General features: G+C 40.8%; 1 protein-coding gene across 2 annotated transcripts in view; it reads right to left on the reverse strand.

Moving 5' to 3' along the window:
- selenon (selenoprotein N) overlaps window positions 1-23,190 on the reverse strand; it is a 35,365-nt gene that overhangs the window by 4,631 nt on the left and 7,544 nt on the right. For both annotated transcript variants that reach the window (XM_020526595.2, XM_048613074.1), the window contains exons 2-11: window positions 22,532-22,649; window positions 21,498-21,628; window positions 16,967-17,179; window positions 15,452-15,576; window positions 13,856-13,993; window positions 11,242-11,323; window positions 8,735-8,923; window positions 8,489-8,594; window positions 5,590-5,702; window positions 3,691-3,792 (exon numbers count right to left, since the gene is read on the reverse strand). In XM_020526595.2, coding sequence (XP_020382184.1) covers window positions 3,691-3,792; window positions 5,590-5,702; window positions 8,489-8,594; window positions 8,735-8,923; window positions 11,242-11,323; window positions 13,856-13,993; window positions 15,452-15,576; window positions 16,967-17,179; window positions 21,498-21,628; window positions 22,532-22,649 — 1,317 coding nt within the window. The remainder of the gene's footprint in view (window positions 1-3,690; window positions 3,793-5,589; window positions 5,703-8,488; window positions 8,595-8,734; window positions 8,924-11,241; window positions 11,324-13,855; window positions 13,994-15,451; window positions 15,577-16,966; window positions 17,180-21,497; window positions 21,629-22,531; window positions 22,650-23,190) is intronic.

Below are 23,190 nucleotides of genomic sequence, written 5' to 3' on the forward strand. Positions count from 1 at the left end.
GGATGGGGGAGGACACGGGAGTGCAGCGAGGAGGAAGGGGGGAGTGCGGGCAGAGGCAGCAGTGGGAGGAGGGGGAATGCAGGGAAGGGGGAGTGCAGCGATGGGGGAGTGCGGGGAGGTGGGGGAGGGAGTGTGTGTGGAGTTGATATAAGCGGTGACCAGGAGGTTAGGCTGGCCGTTACGGGCCAGGCAAAGATGCTCGGTGAAACAGTCACCTAGTCCACATTTGGTTTCACCGATATAAAGAAGACCACGTCAGGAGCAGCAGAAGCAGTAGACTAGGTAGGTTGTAGGACATGCACGTGAAGCTCTGTCTCACCTGGAAGGAGGTGAGGGAGCTGGTGTATGGGCAGGTGTTGCATCTTTTACAGTAACAGGGGAAGGTACGGGGGTGGGGGGAGGAGGTGGTTGAAGTGGTTGGTGGGGAACGTGGCATGAACTAAGGAGTGGTGAAGGGAATGGTCCTTCCAAAAGGCAGAGAAGGGTGGGGAATGGAAGATGTTCCAGGTAGTGGGGTCTAATTGGAATTGGAAGAAGTGTTTGAGGATGATACGTTGGATGCAGAAGCTGGTGGGATGGGAAGTGAGGACAAGGGGGCCCCCCATCTTTATTATTTTGGGGGCAGGGGTGGTTTAGAACTGTGAAGCGGGGAATGGAGGCAGCACAGTGGAGGGCTGTTTGGATGACAGATGGGGGAAAAGAACTTTGTTTGAAACTGGAGGACATCCGGATGCTTGGAAGTGGAACATCTCCTCATCAGAGAAGATGCGATGGAGATGGAGGAATTGGGAAGTGGGATGGAATCTTTGCAGACTACAGGGTGAGAAGAGGTGTCATTGAGTTAGCTACAGAAGTCTGTGGGTTTATAGTAAATGTTGATCTGTAAACTGTTGCCAGAAATGGAAACTCAGAAGTCAAGAAAGGGGAGGGAGGTGTCTGAGATAGACCAAGTGAATTTGAGGGAGAGGTGGAAGTTGTTCGCAAAGTCAATGAACTGCTCCAGTTCAGCCTGGGTGCAGGATGCAGCACCAATGCAGCCATTGATGTAACGGCAGAAGAGTTAGGGAACAGTACTGGTGTACGTACTGAAGAAGGACTGTTCAACATAACCAACAAAGAGGCAGGCATAGCTGGGGAGGAAAGAACTGAGGGCCTGTTAGCTGTCCTTGTGGGATGTGGATGTCCATAGTAAAAATGAAGTGCTGGGGCCAGGGAACTGGAAGTTTCCGAAGAGATGGAGGGTGATACTTGTGTCCTGGATGTAGGTGGGGAGTGCCTGGACCTAGGAGGAGAGAATGGCGTCTGGGCAGGGACAGATGAGTTCGGTGGGGCAGGAGCATGCAGAGATGCTGGGTCGGCGGGGTATTTGGACTTGTGGATCTTGTGGAAGGGGTAGAACTGGGCAGTGTGGGGCTGGAGTCAATAAGGCTGGAGGCGGTGGAGGAGAGATCACCGGAAGCGACAAGGGCATGGACAGTGTGGGAGACAGTTGCTTGATGAGCCATGGTGGGGTTGTGGTCAAGCGGGAAGTAGGACATGGTGTCGGAGAGTTGGTGTCTGGCCTCTGCGACATAGAAGTTCGCCCTCCAGACTACCACTTCCCCACCGAGTTTGATAGTGAAACAGGGATTGTTGCGGAGAGAGTGGAATGCTGCACGTTTGGAGGGGCAAGAGGTTGGAGTGGGTGAGTGGGGTGGAGAAATTGAGGCAGTCGATATCACGTTGGCAGTTAGCAAATTTCTTTTCCTAAGGGACATTTTTAAACTGGATGGGTTTTCTGAGAATCGACAATGGATTCCTGGTCGTCATTAGACTCTTAATTCCAGATTTCACCACCTGCCGTGGCAAGATTCAAATCTAGATCACCAGAACATTACCTGGGTGTCTAGATTAACAGTTCAGCGATAATACCACTAGGTTGTTGCCTCCCCGCATCAGTTACAGTACAGCCAAATGCACAGCTAAATTCCTTCTGCTCTGTTTTGATTTGTGCCGGTTCCAATGGCAACTCACATTATCTAGGCTTCCAACATAAAGAAAGAACATAATTGCAAGTGACTACAGGGCAGGACTGTGCAGTGTTTCAAATCACTCTTTCAGGACAGGTAGAGGAAAATATTAAGACAAAGGAGAGAAGACAGTTAACAGACCAAGGAGTGGATAACGATCTAGCTGGGAAAGTGAATAGCTGTTAATGGACACTGTTAGTGACTAACAATAGGTAGTGTGTAATGGCAAATTATGTGAATAACAAGGCCTGGTGTGTGGGATTGGGGTCTAGGGTATGGGGAGTTCAGGCCCTAAGTTATTGAACTCGATATTGAGTCTGGAGGGCTGCAGGGTCCCCAAGTGAAAAATGAGGTGTTGTTCTTCCAGCTTGTGCTGAGTTTCACTGGAACACTGCTGGAAAACTCCTTTGCTATTGTAATTGGCACCTTCATTCAAATACTGAAGACTGGAATTTCATTCAAAATTATGCAATTAATGTTGCACAGCATAACTGAGAGCAGACCTTGTTGAGTGGTCCTGTGACAAAATGCTGAAATTTACAGCAAAGTGATCTTGTGTCTGCTGTCAATTCCCAAATGAGTTTGCAGCTTAGTTCAGATGATGGTGGATGGTGGGTGGTGGGTGGTGGGTGGTGGGGCGTTGGTGCAGTTGGGGAAGAAGTGGTGACATTAAGCTGAAAAGCATGATATCTCCATATGAGGAAAGAAATGGAGATGAGGGAGGAGTGTTAAACAGGACCAAACTATTGAGCCCGATGTTACGAAGTAACACTAATGAACAGTCACCCTGAGACAGAGATGTTGGCCAGCGAATAGGATGGTGTGTTAAAGTGGCGGGCAACTGGAAGCGCAGGGTCTTTCCTGCAAGAAGGACACAGATGTTCTGCAAAGCGGTTATCCAGTATACGCATCGTTTCCCCAGTGTAGAGAAGACCATGTTGTGAACAGTGAAAGCAATAGACAAGACTGTGTGAAGTGCAGGTCAAGTGCTGCTTTGCCTGTCTATCCAACTGTCTTCTCTCTCTTTAGGCTCTATTCCCACCTATCATTTACTCTTTACCCACTTCGCCCACCCTATCTTCTGCACATCAACTGACATTTTCCTAGCCACCATCAGTTCTGAGGAAGGGTCACCAGATCCAAAATGTTAACTCCTGATTCTTCTTCACAGATGCTGCCAGACCTGCTGATATTCAAATCCCACTTGCCCTGGAGTAGTGTGATAACATGTCCAAACAGGTTGCTTAAAAGAGGCAATTTCTTCTCCAGTGTGCTGTTGGCTTCTGAACAGGGAAAGCGTCAAGAAGGTAGTTGGAAACTGAAGTACACACTAAAAATTTACAATAAAACCCTTCTAAATCTCAGAATGTCTTTTGCTGCCCATAAAAACATACAGATACCAGTGTATGAAACAGTCACAAGAAACTCCAAAAAGCTATTCAAACCATAATGACTGAATATCATGGCACTAACAGATTCAACTTTATTTCTACCCTGGTTGATATGATTGTCAGCCCAGGTACAAAGTGAACATTTAAAGGTTTTTTTTTCCAAAATTGCAATGCAACAAAGAGAATTCTGGATTTTCTTTCCCTCCAACAGAGATAATTGGATTTGAATGGCCATAAGATCTAAACATTCAGGTACCAGCTCAGCTTTTAAATAAACATTACAGACTTACCACTGTGCCATTTGGTAAAGCGATCATCATCTCAACAGGAAAGTTGTAGTGTTCTAAATGCAGGCTGGCCAACCCAGCATGATGTTCATCGTCTTGGTTTCTCTGTCAAGAATGAAAATGTTGGGTTACCAAACAGCAACACATTTACCTACACTTTGGAAAGATTCATCACAATTTAAAACATGCTAATCAATCCAACCACTACCAAAAGAACTGATTGCTCAGTCAAGCATTAAGGATGCAAAGAGCAGAACTTTCCACTCACAGCACTCAGTTGAGATCACAGCTTGTGTATTAACACATTTGTATAAAAACTCCTTTGCTATTGTAATTAGCACCTTCATTCAAATACTGAAGACTGGAATTTCATTCAAAATTATGCAATTAATGTTGCACAGCATAACTGAGCGCAGACCTTGTTGAGTGGTCCTGTGACAACATGCTGAAATTTACAGCAAAGTGATCTTGTGTCTTCTGTCAATTCCCAAATGAGTTTGCAGCTTAGTTCAGATGATGGTGGATGGTGGGGCGTTGGTGTGGTTGGGGAAGAAGTGGTGACATTAAGCTGAAAAGCCTGATGTCTTCATACGAGGAAAGAAATGGAGATGAGGGAGGAGTGTTAAAACAGGACCAAACTATTGAGCCCTATGTTACGAAGTAACACTAATGAACAGTCACCCAAATCATTGAAATGGTGTGTGATTTGAACAGAATTTAGGGGGAAGGGAAAAAAAGTATAAAATAAATTATGATTTCCATACTAATTAATTACTGTTTTCTAAAATTTAGAATATTATTCCTTCAGAAATGTGGAGCCTTGGACAAAGAATCTGAGAACAATATATTACATCGACTTAAACTCAAGCAAGTATGAATTTTGTAACATTAAAAACATTTAAACAGGATCAAGATGTTCTAAATGTGAGGTGCAGAAAGGACATAAAATAAAATTCACAATAATTTAAAATCAGATTTCATCATAACAGGCTTTAAAGTTTTTTTGATTTGAACCTATTGAAAAGTGCATCATTCAGGCATTCTTGACAGCAGAGAAGTCACTGAGTGAAAGATAACAGCAACGACATTTATTGCTCCCAAGTACACCCCTACTGAAACATTCCAGTCTTCTTATTTGATTATACGCAGGGCACTGGCATACAGTGCCGACAAACAAATTCAATTGTGAACAGTTTCAATATATTGAAGAAAACTCAAAATTAATGGGATAAGGAGTGTCAGTTTCTCTCCTGGAAATGAAAATGTCCCACAAGCTCTTCGGGGCTCTGGTCTCAAAGTAATCCTAATTGGTTTCTGGATTGAAGTTAGACCATATAGTGAAGAAACACCAAGGAAAAATGACAATTTCATGTACTGTTACTCCAGATCAACAATTTAATATTTATATGAATTTATAAATCATGATAAAAACACACAAAAGAAACTGCAGATGCTGTAAATCAGAGACAAAATTAGAAATTGCTGGAAAAGCTCAGCAGGTCAGGCAGCATTTGTGGAGAGAAATCAGAGTTAACATTTCAGGTCGATGGACCCTTCTTGATGCTGCTAGACCTGCTGAGCTTTTCCAGCAATTTCTATTTTTGTTACAAACCACGATGTTTTGTTTCAGAAGGACACTTAGCCTATTGCATCGATGCTGCTCACACTAGCTCCATCAGAGTGATCGACTGAAAACATGTCCGTGCTTTTTCTTCATGGCCTCAATATTTTTTAATTCTGACAAACAGTTTTTCAGATGTTTTGCCTACTCACTCTTAAATTTACCAGCATCAATAAACATGGTGTTCATTTATTCCTTATCTACAAGTCTAGCTTGAAACTAGGTTTGATGCTGCTTGCTGCTAATTCACCAACTAATCCTTAGCATTTCCTCTCCCTTACCTTAAGATCCTCCAGTTCTTTGACTAGGGACCAGCTGCTGACAAAACTCTCATTCAGCAGTGAGAGGACGGGCGAACTCTCGAGAACAGTCTCCCGCAGAGTCCGCCCTGAACCTGTGTAGACAGAAGAAATAAAAAGAGGCTCAATTTGTTAATAGAATGATGGGCAGTTGGCAATGCACTGATAAAAGATAAGTTCATTTCGCACAAATTAAAACACTGAAATCTGATCCCACAAAACACCAGAGCTGGGAAGTAAACCATTTTGTACTCCTGTAGAGAAAGTCTGCCCATTCCAAGAAGGCGTTGGAGAAGGGTGCAAAAAACATACAAAGATGCCACCAAAGTTGCAAGATTATACCTGACAGAAACCAGCTAACAGGCTGGATCTCTTTTCCTCCTCTTCAAAAATGAAGGCTGAGACAGTGACCTAACTGAAGTCTTTTAAATAATAAAAAGTCAAGATAAAGCAGATTATAGAAAGAATGTTTCCTGTTGTGGGGGAGAAGCAAAACCAGAGGTCATCAATATAGGATAGGTAACAAAAAATTTGATAGGGAGTTCAGAAGAAAAGTCTGTATTCGCAGAATACAACGATTGTAGAGGGACTGGTTATGATGAATAGGATTGATATTTTTGAGAGGAGGCTTGATTAACATTTGAGGGAGAAGAGAAGCGGGGGGTGGGGCTGGGGTGCAGATTATGTTGTTAGATACAGGTGAGAAAGGATGGGAGGAGTCTCAATCAGAACTTAATCAGCAACAAAGCCTGGTTCTATACTGTAAATACTAGGTATTTAACAATAAACCTATTGCATGTATCTCATAGAAACTTTACAAACACAAGTGCATTTCTCCATTTAGAAAGGCAAGGTTTGATCAGGGTAGTCAAAATGATTTTGTCAGATGGAGGTCATAGCTAACAAATCTAGCTGAATTTGGAAGGAGATGAAAAAGTGCGTAATGAGGGTAGTGCAATTGAAGTAGTTTATGAGGACTTCTGCAAGACCTTTGACAAGGTCCCATGTGGGAGGCCGATAAAGAAAGGAAAAGAACTTCAGATCCAGGGTAACTTGGATCCAAAACTGGCTTAGTGGTAGGAAACAAAGCGTAATGGTAGAAGGCTGTTTGTGTGACTGGAGGCCAATGTCCAATGGCATACCACAGGGATCAACGTGGGTCCCTTATTGTTCTTGATATATAATATGCATATGTAGATGGGTTTTTTGTCAGGGGAGAGGGGGCGCTGACAAGTAAGTTTGCAAATAACACAAAGGTTGGCCAAGTGGTGGCTGACAGTGAGGAATAAGTTCTAAGTTACAGAAGGATATAAACAGATTGGTCAGATGAGCAGATCAGTGACAGATACAATTTAACTCTGATAAGTGTGAGATGAAGCACTTTGGAAGCAGTAATAAGACAAGGGAGTAGTCAATGAATGGTCAGATGCTAGGAAGATCAGAGGAACAGACAGATCTTGTCCACAGATCCCTAATGACAGCAGGACAGATTAATAGGGTAGTTAAGGCAGGAAACGGAACACTTGCTTTTATCAGTTAAGGCACAGATTATAAAAGTGGGGAGGTCATGTTGAAGCTGTACAGGACTTTGGTTAAGTTACAGCTGAAGGACTGTGTGCAGTTCTAATCATCACACTATAAGAAGTATGTGATTACATTGGAGGGGGTACAGAAGAGGGTGGCACATTGGTTAGCACTGCTGCCTCACAGCGCCAGGGACCCAGGATCGATTCTGGCCTTGGGTGACTGTCTGTAAGGCATATGCATGTTCTCCTTGTGTCTGCGTGGGTTTCTGCCAGGTGCTCTGGTTTCTTCCCACAGTCCAAAGATGTGCAGCTTTGGTGGATTAGCCATAATAAATGCAGGGTTACAGGGGATAGGGTGGGGTCAGGTCTGGACAGGAAGGTCTCTTCGGAGGGTCAGTGCACTCGATGGGCCAAATAGCCTCTTCTGCACATAGGGATTCTAAGATTGAGCCCTCCAGTAAAGAAGAGATTCACCAGTATGTTGCCTGGATGGAGTGCTTTCTCTATGAAGAGAGGCTGGATAAACTCACGTTCTTTTTGGAATAGAGAAGGTTGCAAAGAGACCTGATGGAGGTCTAAAAGATTGAGCAGCATGGGCAAAGTGGATAGAAATCAGCTCTTCCTCTTAGTTGAAGGGTCACAAACAAGGGGGCAGACTTTTAAGATGGAGATTTAGAAGGGATTTGAAGAAAAGGTTTTACATCCAGAAGGTGGTGGGGATCTGGAAATTGCTGCCTGGGAGGGTAGTTGAGGCAGGTAACCTCACAACCGGTTAAAAAGTACTTGGATGAGCACGTGAAATGTCACAATAGTGAAGGCTATGGGCCTGGTACTAGAAAGTGGGATTGGCGTAAATTTAGCGTAGTTTTGACGGTTCTGTCTTGATGGGTCAAAGGACCTCTTCTGCACTGTATGATTCGCACCCTCATTTGGTCATCACGATCATGCAAACATCTAAAAACTAAGAACAAGGAGCAGAAAATAAGCTCTTTTCATGACTGGGAGATGTGCAAATTTGATCCAAAGTCATTGCTTTATCCATGGTTCTCTTACTCGTTCACAATGAGGTAAACATTTCTTGAATCTCTAACAGCATTGTAGTTCAATGTTTAAGAAGGCAGCGCAATATTTTGTGGTACAGATTCTTTATAATCTTTTGCACAGCCCTGCATGTGTGGTAATTTAAAGGCATAGACTTGCATATGGAAATGTCTGGGTTCCTGCCCAGCTTAGAAGGAACAGTGTTTACCACTGTCTTCCCAAGGGCAACCAGGGACATGCAATAAATGTCAATGTACCCACATGCCAAGAATGTATCAACTTTTAAACATCCAGGATTGAAAGGCAGGACTCACCTCAGCAAGACTGATCATCAAGTGCACCCCAGAGTAATATGGAATGCACAAGTTTATGTTCCATCTTCGCACGGTCGAAAACTTCAGTAAATGGAAGATATGAAATCTGGGGGAAAAAAAATGTGATCAGGCTTACTGTGTCCAGCCTGGCAGCTGAGTCATTAATGCAGGAAAGAAAAAAAAGACTAAAAAGCATTAAGCGACCCTCCACCATCCCTATGTCCCCACGTTTTATTCACTAGTTACCTTCTTAAATGGATACATGGTTGTCTCCAGCTTGTTGGTAGCTTCTTCAAAGCTGATTTCTGATTGCCAGACAATCTCTTCAAAAATAAATTGAATGGGTTCCCCTGAAGCATCTGCAGTGTCGATCACATTACCATTTTCATCAAGGATAATATTCGGAGTAGATGGACCCACAGCCTTGAGCTCCATCTGCATCAGAGACAGATGGACAGGCACTTAGGAAATGAAGCACATGCCATTGCAGAGCAAAAGCAGCCATCCGAGACATTACAAAATTTTCTTCATTGCTACAAAGCTGTCTGCTTCCCTTCCAGCTTGATGCCCTCTTGCTGCTACACTGACATTCAACTTACAAATAAATTCTCACTCTTATCCAGATTTCTGAATTTGCTCCCAACCCACACTGGGATAAATTACATTAGACTCCAATCCACTGAATTGTGTTATTATTAAGCAGAATGCACTAATACTAATCACATTATTACTGACAAAGACAACAATTGCTGTATGGTATTCAGTAGAATGTGGCTCTCAGCAGCTCTCCATGAGGAGCGTCAGTAAGCTTGAACAGAGACCTCCATAATCACTCCATTCGCCTCCAAAAGAGGCATGGATGCTCAGCCCTCCTCAGACATACTTTCATAGAAAAGGGTTTCTTGCTTAGTTCTCTGATGAAACAATTAAGCTATTCATCATTTTCAAAAATGCTTAAAATTTCCTCGCAGTTTCATCCCCACACACTATAACCATATTTAGTCACATTGCTATATAGTCAGGACATGAGGGTAAAGGTGAATCCTGACTTTCCTGGTAAAAGCGCAAATGGGATTCATGTCTCCAGAATTCTCACCCTGAAATAGTAAGTTTCTCCATTGAATGACAAACTGAAATTATAAACTGAAAAGCAAACGTTAAAGAAACAGCATTTTACCGCCCACCCTTGAAATAATACCAACTTCATGCAATCAAACATAGATGATTTGGAGTTGGGGACTAAGTGTGATGTGTCAAAATTTGCAGATGACACTAAGATGAGTGGTGGAGCAAAGTGTGCAGAAGACACTGAAAGTCTGCAGAAGGATTTAGACAGTCTGAGTGGGCAAAGGTCTGGCAGATGGAGTACAATGTTGATAAGTGTGAGGTCATCCATTTTGGTAGGAATAACAGCAAAATGGACTATGTTTTAAATGGTAAAAAATTGCAGCACACTGCTGTGCAGAGGGACTTGGGTGTTCTTGTGCATGAATTGCTAAAAGTAGGATTGCAGGTGCAGCAGGTAATTAAAAAGGCAAATGGAATTTTGTGTGTCATTGCTAGAGGGATGGAGTTTAAAAACAGGGAGGCTATGCTGTATAGGGTCCTGGTGAGGCCACACATGAATTACTGTGTGCAGTTTTGGTCTTGAGAAGGGATATACTAGCACTGGAGGGGGTGCAGAGGAGATTCACTCGGTTGATTCCAGAGTTGAGAGGGTTGCATTATGAGGAGAGACTGAGTAGGCTGGGATTATACTCATTGGAATTCAGAAGAATGAGGGGAGATCTTAAAGAAACATATAAGATTATGAAGGGAATAGATAAGGTGGAGGCAGGGAGGTTGTTTCCACTAGCAGGTGAAACTAGGACTAGGGGGCATAGCCTCAAAATAAAGGGAAGCAGATGTAGGACTGAGGTCAGGAGGAGCTTCTTCGCCCAAAGGGTTGTGAATCTGTGGAATTCCCTGTCCAGTGAAGCGGCTTCGCTGAATGTGTTTAAGGCAAGGCTAGATAAATTTCTGAACAGGAAAGGAATTAAGGGTTATGGTGTGGGGGTGGGTAAATGGAGCCGAGTCTCAAAAAGATCAGCCATGATCTTATTGAATGGTGGGGCAGGCTTGAGGGGCCGGATGGCCTACTCCTGCTCCTAGTTCTTATGTAAACAGTATGAGAGGCCATTCTGCTCATCATGCTATGCTGCCTTTTTAAGATGATATCCAAATATTCCCACCACTCTTTTCCCATATATCCTTGCAAGTGCTTTTTTTCTTTAAAGTACATATTCATGTCCCATCTGAAAGTTTCTATTGAATCTGTTTCCGCCACCCTTAAAAAGTGGCATATTCGAGATCATAATTAGCTGCGTAAAACTAGGAATATTATCTGCCTTCAGGTTTTTTCTCAATTACCTTAAATTGGCATTCTCTAGTCACTGATCACTCGCAAGCGTGAACAGTTTCTCTAAATAAAAACCGAACGAACTGCAGATGCTGTTAATCAGAAACAAAAATAGAAATTGCTGGAAAAGCTCAGCAGGTCTGGCAGCATCTGTGGAGAGAAATCAGAGTTAACGTTAACTCTGATTTCTCCCCATGGATGTTGCAAGACCTGCTGAGCTTTTCCAGCAATTTCTATTTTTGTCTATAAATAGTTTCTCCTCATTCACCTATTCAAAATCTACAGAATTTAGAACCCCCGTATTAAATCTTTTGTGGATGTCCTGGAAAGCTACAAAGTAAAGAGCACAACAAACCTGAGGTAAGTAGCCTATGTCGACTTCCATGTTGCCACTTTCACCTGCCCCATACAGCCACTCCATGTCCACATTCAGAGACCTAGTCCAGATCAAATGTACTACTTAGTAGTGGTTCACCAGACTTTCTGGAGATACTCAAAGCCATATAGTCATCAGGTGATGAAATTGCCAACATCTGAAGCTTGGAGAGAGCTACCAAGCACTCAAGCACTCTTTTTAGGTACAGCTCGATAGACACTGGCACCACCCTACTGTAAAGCTCAACTATAAATGGTATGTTAAGCATATTGCTGAAATAATGAGTTAAATTAATTTTTTACTTAGGTTTCTAGAGCACTACAAAGTATAGCCTGCTGGCACATTAGAAGGCAGTAGATGATATGTTGTGTTACATTCTGTGAATAAACCCATTACCAAGAAAAGGAATTGTGTCTAGTTTCAATTTTTATCATCTGACTAGGAATCTAAATAACAGAAACTTGTCACATTTTATTCACAAAAGTCAGGGAATTCAACCAGGGAAAGCATCACAGCCAGTCTGTTTTGTGGTTGATACTGAACACTTGGACAGCCTGCAGCTGCAACTCTAATGATCTCCACCTCCCAGTTCAGAGAATGGAGAGTCCAACTATACCAACACAACCCCAAAACTCTGGATTGAAACATCAAACTTAGCAGAGAATGGGGTTGAAACCGTGAAGCGATAGGAAACAAAATGTATGCTTAAACTGAACTCCCAAAGTGACAGACAAGCAGAAAGAGATTTAATTTCCAACCTATTTTTATTTGGGAAAAATCAACATGAAAAGCAGGTCACCTGAATGAATAAAAAGAGAATGAAGTGATTGAAGTAGCAAGTAGGAAGTACCAAACTTGGATTTTAAAATCTGACAGGCTCTGGCAGAGGGAGATTGTGAGGATTTACAATAAAAGAAAAAACAGAAGGAATGGGCATCATTCCCAGATCCATAGAGGGAGTGGGTCCAATAATTGATAAGAAGCCCACTGGAAACCTGTGTGTCAACAGGAACTTGACAAACTCTACTATTCTGCAGCAGTCCACATTTCTATGTGTGCTACTTGCTGGTCAAAGTTCCAGTGTTTTGGCAGCTAACATTCTCGTTTGTTGTTTATTTGTTCTTAAACTCCTATTGAGCTGTGCAATGCTATAATAATCAGCTTTGGGTATTATTGTCCGGTCTGCTTCTGTACAATAAATTTAAAGAGGCCCACTGCATATATGCAAACAGAGGAACTAACATGCTTCCCCCACTTCAAATAAAAAGGAGTCAGCAGAAGGAATAAAATAAGATAAAGGAAATGTAGCAAGAAATACACTGCACAACTCAGAACGAACATCACAAAGTCACAATTATTATAGCGACGGGATCGCCATTCAGCTCATCAAGTCTGTACCATCTCTCTGAATGAAAATTCTCAGAGAGCACTTTTCTCCTGCCCTCTTCCTGTAACTCTGCATATTCTCTTTTCCAATAATAATTCAATTCCCTCTTTAATGCTACAATTGAATCTGCATTCAACACATTTTCAGGCAGTACATTCCAGATTTTAACAATGAAAGCGACAGAAATAATGTCAAAGAATTTGACAAATACTCGACAACACTGAATGGTTTTGTGCATTTCCTGTAGGTTTTCTCTGATATGCAAATCATTCACTCATCTGCCAAATGAAAATATCTTCAGCGGTTTAAGTTTCTGGAGTTACTCTTAATGTGATTACACTCATATAGAAGAGACCATAAGACATTGAGCATAAATAGGCCATTCAGCCCATCAAGTCTGCTCCACCATTCAATGAGATCATGGCTGATCTGATGATCCTCAATTCCACTTTCCTGCCTGTTCCCGATAACTTTTGATTCACTTAAGGATCGAAAATTTGTATCTCAGCCTTGAATATACTTAACAACCCAGCCTCTACAGCTGTTGGCAGCAAAATATTCCACCAATTGACTCCCTTGGGGAGAAGAAATTCTTCTTCTCTGTCCTAAATGGGTGACCCCTTTCTCTGACAATATGCCTTCTGGTCTTGGACTCTCCTACAGCGGAAAGGATAAAGTGGAAAAAAAAAGCAAAAATGAAACAGCAAGAGGGAGGCACAGGGGAAATGAGAGTGAGAGAGGAAAATAGCTGCAAGAAAGGCAGGCAACAGCCAATGTGCATACGGCAAGCTCCGACAAAGACTATACAATATCGTGTAGTGATGCTAACCAAAGAATATAGATTGGTCAGGACATCACACCAACTCCAATATCCTTCTTTGAACAGTGCTATGAAATGATTTCATATCAACCCAGAGGGCAAACACTGCCTCAGTTCACTTCTCCATCAACAGTGCAGCACCCTCCAAGTACTGCACTGAATTGTCAGGTGAGATTACATGTTTAGTTCCTGGAATGGGGTCTGAACCCACAACCATCTGACTTCAAAGCTGAACATGCTCCCACTGTATCAAGTCTAATCTTTCCACATAAAGAAACTGACTCAGAAATCGATTTATGGGATAAAATAAAATATTCCTAAAAAATATTCAATATTTATCATCTGGGAATGCAGAGAAGACAGATGTTTTAAAAAATCCCACTAACCTGTCATTGGGAACATACATCTGGAAATCCCGAACATGAGATGCATCTTTAGAAAGAATGATGTGTCCAGTAAACTGCCCTGGAGTGAACCAAAAGGGATAATCTGGCGGCTCATTCAACTGAAATTCTCCATGGATCCTGAAATGGAAACATAAGTCACCCTCATGGCCATTCTACTAGTCTGCCAAAAAGGTAAAATGAATGTCTACCAGTATTAGCCATCTGATATAGGGTTAAATACACTCCCCAGTGCTTCATCACAGCATCTCCAGCTTCCAACTACCCCACCCCAATCAGCATTTTTACTACCGCATTAGAACAAAAGAAATAGGATTGGGAGTAGGCCATTCGGCCCCTCTAGCCTGCTCCATCATTTAATAAGATTGGCTGATTTGATGCTGCCAGTCCTTCACATAACCCTAAGCTCTCTTGTCAATTAAAAATTGACCCATACTCTATTGCTCCTTGTCACAGAAAATTTCCAACAACCCTCTGAAGAAATGCCTTATCGCCTGGTCTTAAATGGGACAACCCTTGTGCCCCTAGTTCTAGATTCTGCCATGAGGGGAATCATCCTTTCAGCATCTACCCTGTCAAATCCCATCAGATTTTGATTTGCTTCAATAAGATCACCTCTCATTCGTCTAAACTCCAATTGTTAAAGGCACAAATCACTTAATCTTTCTTCATAAAACAATCCCTTCATTCAAGAAATCAGCCTAGTGAATCTTCTTTGAACTGCCTCTAATGCAACCATGTATTAAATAAGGTGACCAAAACTACGCACAGTATTCGCCAATATTTTTGTTACTCATAAAAATATTCAAACAAAATGAAAACTGATGCAAGATGCTTTCCAATGCGATACAATATTTCCCCAGGTGTTGAGTAACAACGTCCAGGACATTCCTGAAGAGTTGCCAACCCTAGCCTTTAACACTAGGTGTGGGGATTCTTTAACCATATTTAATCATTTTATAATAATAAATGGGGAGTATAAAGTAAATCAACAATAAAGTAGAGATTTTAAAAATAATCAAGGAGATCAGTCACTCGGATTGTATGCAAAACTCAGGTCTGTTGTACCATTAGCTTGAAAGTTGCCCCATTATTAGGTGGAGGCAAAGGAATAGGACTGTATTTCAAAATAGTACAAGGGTTCACAGGGAGTAAACGCAAAAGCTGAAGTCTACCACTGTTAGCCTTCTTTCACTTCTTAAACACAGAACAATGTTGTGTCGGGTCTACACTTGGACTTATCCAGGGACCTCTGAAACCATTACAACAGTTGCACCAAGATCGAATGGAAAAAGTAGCAGGAAGCATACACATTTGTAATGTATGTGATTCAAACCTCAAGCATCAATGAAGAAGGAACTGTCCAATATCAATTATGTCAGTGATAAGCAACTTCAACAGTTCCATTACTTGCTAAAGTTGCACGTATAACAGGCCCTCATGAGATCCCAAGATGTGTTACACCCAAAGAATTATTCCTGAATACTGTTATATAACAAAAGGAAGACAACTTAAAGCAGATACTCAGAGAGAAAGCTCTGAAATAATTTGTGGAGTTGACACAGGAAAAGTACCCACCTGAAGACAATATCATAATAGAAGTCACTGACTGCACGGATGCAGGCCACTGCACCCTGGGGTGCAAACCTCGTCTTCACAAATGGCCGTGGATGAAACATACTTAGAAGTTTATGGATAAGGACCTGTTTAAAAGGAAAAAAAATTAAAAAGGGAGACACTGTAATACTGGTTACAGGGATATATCATTTTCACCATAACATTAAGAATCGACGTACTCAATTTAGGTGCTGGTGGACAAGTAAAAGTTCTTTCCTGGTGCTGTCAGCAAGTTCCCAAACTGTTATCATTGGCTCAACCAATAGTTACAGCAAGATCAGAAACTCTGTGCAGAAATCCCAGGTGCTGATGTTCATTCTCCCACTCTAACTTTAAGCACTGGATGTACAAAGAACGTCTTTGAACATCTTTCTCTGAAAAAGGATAATATTCTCTCATTTTTAACATTGATTAATATTTGTTTAGTTTATCATTTTTGTTTTGGGGAAATCAGAGGGATTTCCTACTGTATAAATGAATATCCACATAGCAAAGCATTGCTGAAACCACTCGATTTTTTTTCCTAATACTCAGCAACCCTGTGCAATGCAGTTACCAGCCAGCTGACAAACAGCATGGCCACAAACTAAGACCAGATTAAATATGCCCAAGAATACAGCAAGATTTTGCCCTTTATCGTGGAGCTCAACATTAGGATTAAACAGGGCGACAACCTCATACCATGTGAGGAATAGTCTCCCATCAGCAATTTTCCACAGATTATCCCACTAAGGACCAGGGCCAGGCTCTCAGAGTTGAACAACACTTGGAGAAAGCACTGAAGGTGGTAAAGGTACAGATCTACTCTGGCTGGTTGATTTCAGTGTCCACCGCCAAGAGGGGTTCATCACCACTGTTACTGACCAAGGATATAACTGCTAAACCGAGTCTTTGGTAGGTTGTGAGGGAAGCTGTAAGAGGGAAAAGCATTTCACCTCACCCTCACCAACCTGCCTGCTGCAGATATATATGTCCATGACAATATCAGTAAGAGTAATCACTGCACAGTCCTTGTGGAAATAAATCCTGTCTCAACATCTCTGAGGCAACTGTCAGCCACCAGCAGCAGCAGAGTTGTACTCTGACATAATATGCAAATTTATGGCCTGGTGTATCCCCACTCCACTATTACCAATAAGCCAAGGGATCAACCCTGGTTCAATGAACAGTGCAGGTAAGCATGCCAGGACTAGCAACAGGCATACCTAAAAATGAGGTCAACCTAATGAAATCTACAAAAGAGGCCTATTTGCATGCCAAACAGATAAGAAGCAAATGATGAACAGTGCTAACCGCTCCCACAAGAGACAGTGAGGTCATAATTGAGCTGGCTCCATTCTGGACTTAATACTAAATATATGAAAAGGAATTATCAAGTGGTACATTGTTTGTAAAAATTGGTGTATCATCAATAAATAACATTATAAATGCGTGCTAACTTCACAAGCTCAGCCACATTAATATGCAATATTTTACCTCTCTCCCTTGTGGCATTGGAGGATAAAATCTGTTATTGGAGAGGTACCCAGTAAAGATAGTCAGCTCACTGGGAATCATCCACCATGTTTCGCCCAGCTCTACTTTATTTTTATGAGGGAGGAAAGCTTTAAATTGACTGCTACTGAAGATACTAGAAGGTATTTCTGCAGACTTCCAGTTTTTCAGTCCTGATAGGGAGCCATGGGAGACCTGAAACAAGAATAAATGCATGGAATTTTCTTACTCTGGTCTTAAATACGCTGCTAACATATTGTATAATAACTATACAAATATTATTTAGTTACAGTATAGCAAGTATTATTCAATGGCATCCTTCCCAAGATTTATGTATTAAAATAAAATCCTTCTTTACTGGTACACTATATACCATGGCCATTTGAAGGTCAATTAAGGTGTTCCGTATTTATAGTATAGTTATGGAATCAAAAAGGTTTATTAATCTCATCTCAAAAGTATAATTAAGGTAAAACCTCTTCAATCATTCCTTGAATCTATCTTAGCTAAACTGTTGTGGTGTTTGAAGTTTTTATACAAGGTTAATGAATTGATACCTGACATTAATGTGTCTTTTTTGTTGTTTTAACAAAGACTGGTCATTATATGATAAATTCCAAATCAATCCACTGTAACCACAGATAAACAAGAACTAAAACAGCAGATTCCACAAAAAAAATTAATCTTCTCATTAACAATTCACTTTGTCATGTTGAAAAACTGTTAATTAAATATTACACGAACCTGCATTATTGCTTCTTTAATCATGCTTTTTCAACAGTTCCATCTTTTAAGCAATTAGAAGTAAGAAATAGAATCTTTCAATGTTTAACAGTTTTGTTTGGGGATTTAGAGAATGGTGGGCATGTGGAATGCACTGCCAGCAGTGGTAGTGGAGTCAGATACTTTAGAGACTTTTAAGCGACTCTTGGATAGGCACATGGAGGATAGTAAAATGTAGGGTATACAGGGTAGATTGATCGGAGTAGGATAATAGGTTGGCACAACATCGTGGGCCGAAGGGCCTGTACTGTGCTGTACTGTTCTATGTTCTATGCATAGAACTCAAGAATTCATTAGCATTTGGTTCATATGTTATAAACTTTATGTGATGAGCATGACGACAAAGTGTAGAATTACTACATCATTAAGAAAGCCTTTAAAGTCTACTGAAGAATGTTTTGGCTGTTTTTACAGCATCTTTTGTCTTCAGCATGCTCAAAAGTGCTTCATGGCCAATAACGAATGTGAGTCTAACCAGTAAAAATGCATTGTGCTGTAAAGTATTTACTAAGTACTACCACCTGCAAGTTCCACTCAAAGCCACTTATCATCTAACTTGTAAATATATTGCCATGCCTTCACTGTCACTGGGCCAAAATTCTGGAATTCCTTCACCAAGGGCGTTGTGAATCTGCCTACAGCACTTGGAGTGCAGTGGTTCAATATGGCAGCTCAAAACCTTCTCAAGGGCAATTGGGACAGGCAAATAAATGATGGCCATATCCCACGAGTGAATGAAAAAAAAACCTTTGTTTGTGTAAAATATTTAATTGTAAATCATTGGCATTTGTTGCTATAGCCTATGTGAAGTTTATATGGCATGACATATTTTAGCTCTACAGAGAGCCGTTGCACTGTGAATCCTGTTTAAGCTCAGAAAAGTAAATTGCACATTTATTAGCTGGAACTGGAAAGTGAAAGGTGCATATTTCAAAACCTGTTGTCTGGTTATTTGTGGAAGACAACAGCATTAGAAAAGACTGAATTGAGAGTTACTAAAATAAAACAAAGAACCCGTGGATGCTGGAAATCAAACTAAAACAAATTGCTGGAGAAACTCAGCAGGTCTGACAGCATCTGTGAAGAGAAAGTAGAGTTAATATTTCAAGTCTAGTGACCATTCTTCAGAACCCATTCCCTGGCCATCAGGCATCTTCCTGACCAAATATACAATATAGTAATTAAGAGCAAGTGGGATTCCATCAATCAGGGAAATGGTATGAGGCAGGAAGAAAGGATTCTACCTCTCCAAGCTCAAAAAATGGGAGGCAGGGGGACACTATCAAATTACAATTTTGTTTTGTCCTTACTGATTTTTCTCACCTTTCTTCTTTAAAACATCGACTCCTTGATGAATTCCACAAGCACAATGAGCCCTCAAATGCCTCATTCAAATAGCTATTAGTCACATACTCACTTAGATGTATGCCAGCCTGCTATTCAACAGCCAGGCCATCATAATTCAGTCAATGTTCAATATCTTAATGGGCACTCCTTGTCAAAGTCAATGAATAGTAGCAAGGAACGAGAAATCTGCCCTATTCTCCCCTCTCAAACTCATTTCACCTTCCTAAATGTGATTTAACACCCAGTACAGATCAGGCCTGGTTTTGCCAGTCTGTACATCTCTGCTAATCACTAAACTATCACTCAATGTTCTAAAGCTTTCTGTACCTCAATCATTCAGTGGATAAACTGCACCATGTCTTGTTAAAATTGTAAACAATGACATTCCCAGCTTCAAAACCTGGCTTCAGCTGGGTCAGAGTGGATGGATGCAGCATCATTATCATCATGTCACAAAATATAGATAATCAATTTTTAAATTTTCCTCCTCAGATATTAATACCTGAGACTTTTAAGAACCAAAATGGTTTTTAAAAGAAGAAACATAGACCTAAAATACTTGCAGTGATCACTTGACCAAAAAGGGAGGCAGGTCGAGAAAACAATATGGAATAAAAAAAATTGTCTGAACTGAAATGACTATTTTATTGAAGAACATTGAATCAGTCAACCCCGTCAAAAGTTTAGAAATCTGCATCTCCTGTATTAATTTACACCTAAATAAGATGAACATACTGGACCTGAAAGGTTGCCTGCAACTATCCAATCTGGAAAAACAATGAGGCCAGACTCAGGAATACACAAATGAACCATGTTTTAGTAGCTGTTTGGCAGAGCAATAGATAGAAAGAATGAAAAATGGATTAGTAACAGTAAATACTGGAAGACTTTCTCCTTTTGTTGCCTAACCTCTCAGAAAATTCTCAGAAGCATCTCTGGTAAAACAAAAACATCCCTTCACCTAGAACATAAGGATTCTACAAATTTTGCTACTGCTGAGGATACAAGACATCAACTAAATAGCTGTCATCTCAGTCTCAATTCTCATAATTCAAGGACTTTATAAACTTCTAAACTGCATATTCTTCATTCTTTCTTTTTGCACTTCCTTTTGCACAGGTGTTTAAAAATACCTGTGTTTAATGTCACATTTTGTTATTTTTGTCAAGATTAGTAGGTAATAAAATTCCTCTTTCTTTCACTTAAGAAGAAAACATTGTAAGTTGCCTCCTTCATGTTGATCAACTAAGCTGCATTTTAATTGAAGTGTGACATTGCTGCGAGATAAAAGAAACACTTGTTATAACTAACTGATGAGGGTAAAAAGGGAACCACTTCACCCCTCCTCCCTGGACAAAACAATCATCAAGACCTGGGGGACAAATCTAGAAATAATAAGTCAAAATTTAAACTTCCAATTTCCAATCAGAGAGAGGAGAAAAATGCATTCAGTTGAGGATGGGATTGAGTTTAGTTATGATATCTCCAACCATGTAGACTGCCAACAGCCAATATCATCACTCACAGTGAAGAATACATGGGGGTATTAAGAGACTGCTAATGTATACAGAGTGACAGGTAACACCCGCACAGAAAGCAAGAAACATCGAAATTTCCATTCATTATGGCTTTGAAATTTCTTATTAAGAAAAATGCTTGTGCAATCTGCAACCTGGAACATTATAAGTAGTTTTTGTCTTCTTTTCTCTGTGAGAAGCCAGGTCTGAACTGAATACCATGACTTCACCACAAGGAAAGCTGATCCTGAATCCACTCAGTCAGAATGGGGATTGAATCCCATGCTGTTGGCATTGATCTGTTCCACTCAGCCTCCAGTCAACTAAGCAAATCAGCCCCAAAGATGTTTGCATTGCTGCATTTGCATGCATATTGTAGCTTGAGGCCATGGATAATAATGGGGAAGGCTCAATCTTTCTTCTATCACATGGCTAACTACATATCTCTCCCTCTCTTACCACAAGCCATTGACCTGGGTTGGAAAGATTTACAAATTGATAAGTAACATATTTGGCCATGTTTTTAATGCAGCTTCCTTGGCCATCAAGTCCAGAGGTGAGACCTGAATCCATTGCCTCTGGGTCAGAGGCAGGGAAGTTATCCATCCCACCACAAAATCTTTACATAAAAGTTACATGAGGTTACAAATGGGTCGTCATGACGTGAAGCTATGGAAAGCAGAAGTTGATGACAGTAATGTATAAAGTAAACAAAAATTTCTTTACAATCATGCCTGTAATGAAAATAATTTCCAGAAAAAGTCACTCGCTTGGCTAAGTTTCACATTTGTAGCCTACAAAACAACTGTCGAATAACCAACAGTCACGATCAGAGCCGTAGAAAAGGGAAGACGTGATTCACTCACTCCAAGAAACCCATCCTTGCTCTTGGTCATAGTTTCCATCAGTAGAGGCTGGAATTTTGCTTCAATTGTCAGCACCTCTGAATTTGGATCAGGCTCCGCATTGCTTTCAAAGTCTGGGACTGTGGCAATACCTGCACACACAAAGAAACACACCTGATGTAATTAAAACAAAACTCTAGATCAGCCACTAATTTCATGTGGATTTAAGGATTTTATTTTTTGCATTAGAGAAGAATTAAATTAAAGAATCTTTAATAAGAAGTTTTTATCTTGATCCAAAATACCACTTAATTAAACTACTGAAAAACCCACATTAGACAACAGTCCCCACATAATATCATAAGAAATAAGAAGAGGAGTGGGCCATTCAGCCTCTCAAGCCATCCAATAGGATCTGGGTTGATCTGACATTCCTCACACTCACTTTTCCTGTGTAACCCTTGATTCCCGGACTGATCTATTGTAAAAAAAAAGATACAGGTAGTTCTCCTCTAACGCAATACTTGCGTTCTTGTGTGACCTCACGCTATAAAAATCACGCCACAGAAAATCACAATAGAAAATTGCTATACCTGTACAGCAAAGTTCGCGTTATCCAAACAGCATCCACTATTCATCAATCACATTACAGTCAATTTGCATTAACGAAACATGTATTATAGCAGAACTGCCTGTATTCTCTTCTGATCAAGAATCTATGGTTCTATCTACCCAGCCAAGCCTTAAAAATACACAAGGGCTCTGACCCCACAGCTCTGTGTCACAAGAAACTCCAAAGACTCACAACTCTCAGAGAAGAAATTCCTCGTATCTCAGTCTTAACTTGGCACCCCTTGATTCTGAGACTATGCCTTCTGGTCATAGACTCTTTCATGAGGGAAAACATGCTCTCAGCATTTACGCTGTCAAGCCCCTTAGAAATCCTATGCTTCAGAGATCAAATCACATTCTTCTAAATTCCAATGAGAAGAGTCCCAACCCATTTAACCTTCGCTCACAAGGCACATTTAATCTAAAGTTTCATTATACAGTACCTGTTAGTTTTTCAGCTAGAGGCTTGAATTCTTCTGGACTGAGGTACAAGTCATTGTTGGTGTCAAATGAGGAAAATAAGAAAAGTCCTTCACTGCCAAGAGATTTCAGAGCATCTTTCTAGAAGATAAATGTATTTTAAAAATGTAAAGAATACTGAACCACAAACTGTAACCACTGAACATAATTAACTAAGTTTTGAACATTCTGCAACAAAATTCCGTACAAAACCAAGGGGTTCTTCCTTCCAAATCTCTTACCAGCTACATGATGATCGTTTCTGTGAGATTTTAACAACATTGAGGAATTTCCAGCCATACGTGGTCAGTCCCAGCCATATTTCCATAAACATACTCACCAACACAAACCAGTAGATAATAATCTTGAAAACTTTTCACACTCACGGGAACATAGGACTTAGGAGCTTTATTCCACCTTTTTTTTCTGCTGTGTGGCGTGCAAGGCAGTGACTTCTTAAACCGGAAGTCAATGCTGGAAATGACATCAGCACACCAACTGGCAAGTGCAGACCCTTGGGACAGCTATATGGCTGCACAACTTATCAAGAATGTTACTATGAAGCATGATTTGGTCATCCAGTCCTTCAAAGCTGCTCCGCCATTCAATATGAAAACTGATTCACATGTGGTCTCAAACTTAA

Source organism: Rhincodon typus, chromosome 27, assembly GCF_021869965.1.
Source record: "Rhincodon typus isolate 14 chromosome 27, sRhiTyp1.1, whole genome shotgun sequence".
NCBI classification, from domain to species: Eukaryota; Metazoa; Chordata; class Chondrichthyes; order Orectolobiformes; family Rhincodontidae; genus Rhincodon; species Rhincodon typus.